General features: G+C 28.2%; 1 pseudogene across 1 annotated transcript; it reads right to left on the bottom strand.

The window, feature by feature from the left end:
* Positions 1-40: 40 nt before the first annotated feature.
* On the bottom strand, positions 41-1975 carry PGSY75_0041400 (EMP1-like protein, putative; annotated as a pseudogene; the record flags this gene model as incomplete). Its single annotated transcript has 1 exon — positions 41-1975. A coding segment is annotated over one exon (1935 nt).
* Between the last annotated feature and the right edge of the window lie 1428 nt (positions 1976-3403).

Genomic DNA, 3403 nt, shown 5'->3' with positions numbered 1-3403 from the left:
ATAAAACAAATATATATATTTTCATATATTATTAGAATTATTACATTATTAGAATCATCAAATAATATTTCTCACATATAAGATATTTTTTCATATTTTCCCATTGTTTTCTCCAATCATTTGTGGTACCACCACCACCTGTGGAAGACACAAAATTTTTATATGCATCACATGCTTCCTTGCATGCCTGACATTTTGTATTACACTCTTTACAATCCTTATCATTGTTACCATTGTTTTCATCACATTTTTTGCCTGGAGCACCACTTGTGCTACTACCACTATTTTTATCCACACTGTGTGTTTCGTGATATTTATCTGAGGCATTTTTACATTTTTGACACGCTGTTTTCACCTCCTCCACTAATTTTTTCCGTTTGTGGCAAAAATCTTCGGACCATTCGGCTGCCCAGCGAAGAAACTGTGGTCGAGCCACAAAAGTGGTGAGATCGGCACCACTGGTATCATCAAATGTCACTTTATCATAGTTGTTTTTGTCGTTACCTTTGAGTTTTTCTTGAGTAGCTGTGTCCACCTTACCACCACTGTATGATAGTGCACACACCATTGCTTCCCATACATTTTTTTCGATGGTTTTCCACCAAGTTTTACGTTTTTCGTCATCAGATTTTCCATTATATTTGGTATCTTTTTCTTTATCTAAAATTTTCTTAACATTCCCGGATACTTTTGTACCATCATCATTACCCATATCTGTACCTAAACATAAATCCCTAAAATCTCCTAATGTATAGAACATTTGACGTATAAATTCAGGAGGGATATTTCCTTTTTTTAATTCATCCTCTGGTTTGTTAGATGAATTTTCTTTTTCTTTATCTTCTTTATATTTATGCCATAAAAAAAACGTTTCTTTTGCAGCACATTTTATAAAAGCATCTTTCAATTTCTCTGATGTGTTTGTTTCGTTTTCTTGTGTTAAATTATATACGCATAGTTTTTGTCTTCTAGGAGGCATACATGCTCCATTTTCACCATTTTTAACCTTACCTTCACATTTCCAATCAAATGATCCTTCTTTCCTGTTACAACCATCTACTTTCTCATTTCCGCTTTTACCCTGCAAAAGTGATTTAACTATGTCGCACGCCGGTGTACCACCAACAGTTTGGCTAGCGGTACCAAGTGAAGGGGGATCAACCACTTGGCCTGTAACCACAGTACTATCAGGATTTAGGAGATTTTTACATTTATTTTCACTATGACGTTGTTTATAATAGTCACCTTTTTCACAAAAACATTTATATCTAATATTACTTATATCTTCAGTAAGATTAAATAATTGGGTAGGAGAACAATCACCAAAATCAGTACAACATTCTTTCGTACTATTAGCTGCTGCTTTTTGTACACTTTCTTTTAATTCTGATTCTGTCGCTCCATTTCCATATTTCGTATCCACACATAATGTTTTATAATTCTCAAAATACGGTTCTGACTCTTTCATAAACTTTTCATACATATTACATAAACCATTACAATTATTACCACCACCACTTGCACCACCACATTCCTCCACCACCATATTACCCAAATTGCGTTTCAGTGCGCAAAACTCTTCGGCCCATTCTTCAAAAAAACGTACACATTGGGATTTCCCATCATACGATATTTGGCAAGGTTTTTGTGTAATTTTATTAGTGAACTCTTTTGTTTGCAAACCTTGTACAATGTTTTTAAAATGTCTGCTCCATTCATGTTTAAATTTGTCTTCTCCTCCTACATTCTTTTCAATTTGTTTTATTGTACATTGAATTTCTTTAGTTTTATTTTCATTAACAATATCATCACCTAACAATAATGTATGATAATCTTCCATAGTTCTATACCATTCTTTACAAAATACATCATGCTCGGTATCTTTATATTTGTCTTTTATAAGGTCACTTATCGCTTTACTTATACCCTCAATCATTTCCTTTTTCATCTCAATTGCAGTATTTCCTATTTTCATTTGGGCGCTTGTTTTACCCCCTAACACTTCTTTTAATGTTTGTTCGTTCGTAATTTCATCTTTAATTCCTTTAAGATATTCATCTATTCCTTCAACTAATAGTGCTCGACGACGAAGTGGTATGTGTAATCCTTCTGCAATATTTATACCTTTACAATTAGTAGGTGAACTTTTATTTGGACTACTATGTCCATTATCTTTTAATTCAGATATTTTACTTAAATTAACTGTTATATTATCACAATTTTTTGTGGTACCTAATACTGTTTTTTCTTTAATATTTATTAGTGGTAATACATCATCATCCCAAGTATATGTGGTGGTACCTGTTATTTGTTGTGTTAGTGTTTCGAATATTTTGTGTTGTATCTTTTTCCATCCACAAAATTTTTGTTCATCCGTAAGTGAAGCGACACCACCACTACCACCAACACCACTACCGACACCCTTCACGTGATCTTTATATATTTCCCACTCCCATGCTTTGTGTTGTAATTCATAGTGTAAAAAATTCAAATAATCAAAATATAATAATTTATATAGTGGTTGTCGATGCCATCGTGTTGTAACATGTATTGGAAATTTTTTAGTAGACTACTTTTTTCATGTGATTGAGTTGTTCCCATTTTGACATAAACGATTTATATAGTAATACGTTGCATTTATATAGTGTTAAATATATAGTGTTAAATATAGTGACATATGTTATGTTACATATATAGTGGTAAGTGGGAAAATATACCTACATATATATATTCTATCTTTTACATTTGAAATATATAAGATATTTTTTAAGTTTATATGGTTTATCCATTTTTATATATAGTGATATATTATTTGTGTGTTTTTTGTGTTTTTTTGGTTTTGTGTATAGAGTGTTATATATATTATGATTTTTATTATTGGTAATTAATTAAAATATATATATATTATTTTGAATTTAAGTGGTAGTTTATATTTTTTATTAATTTAATATGTAAAATATTATTTTTTAATATTAATAGTAGTATAAAATTTAGTATTAAGATTTATTTTATATTATAATTGAGAAAAAATAATAACAAATAAATAATTGATAAATTATAACAATTCTAAATAAATATCTATGACAAAAATATAAAAAAAATTAAAATATATGTAAAATAATTGAAAATATCGAATCATTTCTAAAAAAAATAAATATGATAATAATAATAAAATATATTTTTATCGAAAAAAAATTAAATAAATAATTGAAAATATCGAATCATTTCTAAAAAAAATAATTATGATAATAATAATAATAAAATATATTTTTATCGAAAAAAAATTTATATATATATAATTAAAATATATAAAATACATATGATACAACATATTTATAAATATATTTTATAAATATATAAGTATACATATGTGATACAAAAATACAAAATTATTTACTTCTAT

This window comes from Plasmodium gaboni (assembly GCF_001602025.1).
Source record: "Plasmodium gaboni strain SY75 chromosome Unknown, whole genome shotgun sequence".
Classification (NCBI taxonomy): Eukaryota; Apicomplexa; class Aconoidasida; order Haemosporida; family Plasmodiidae; genus Plasmodium; species Plasmodium gaboni.
Note: the sequence above shows the minus strand (reverse complement) of the source record. Positions and strands in the feature narration are given on the sequence as shown.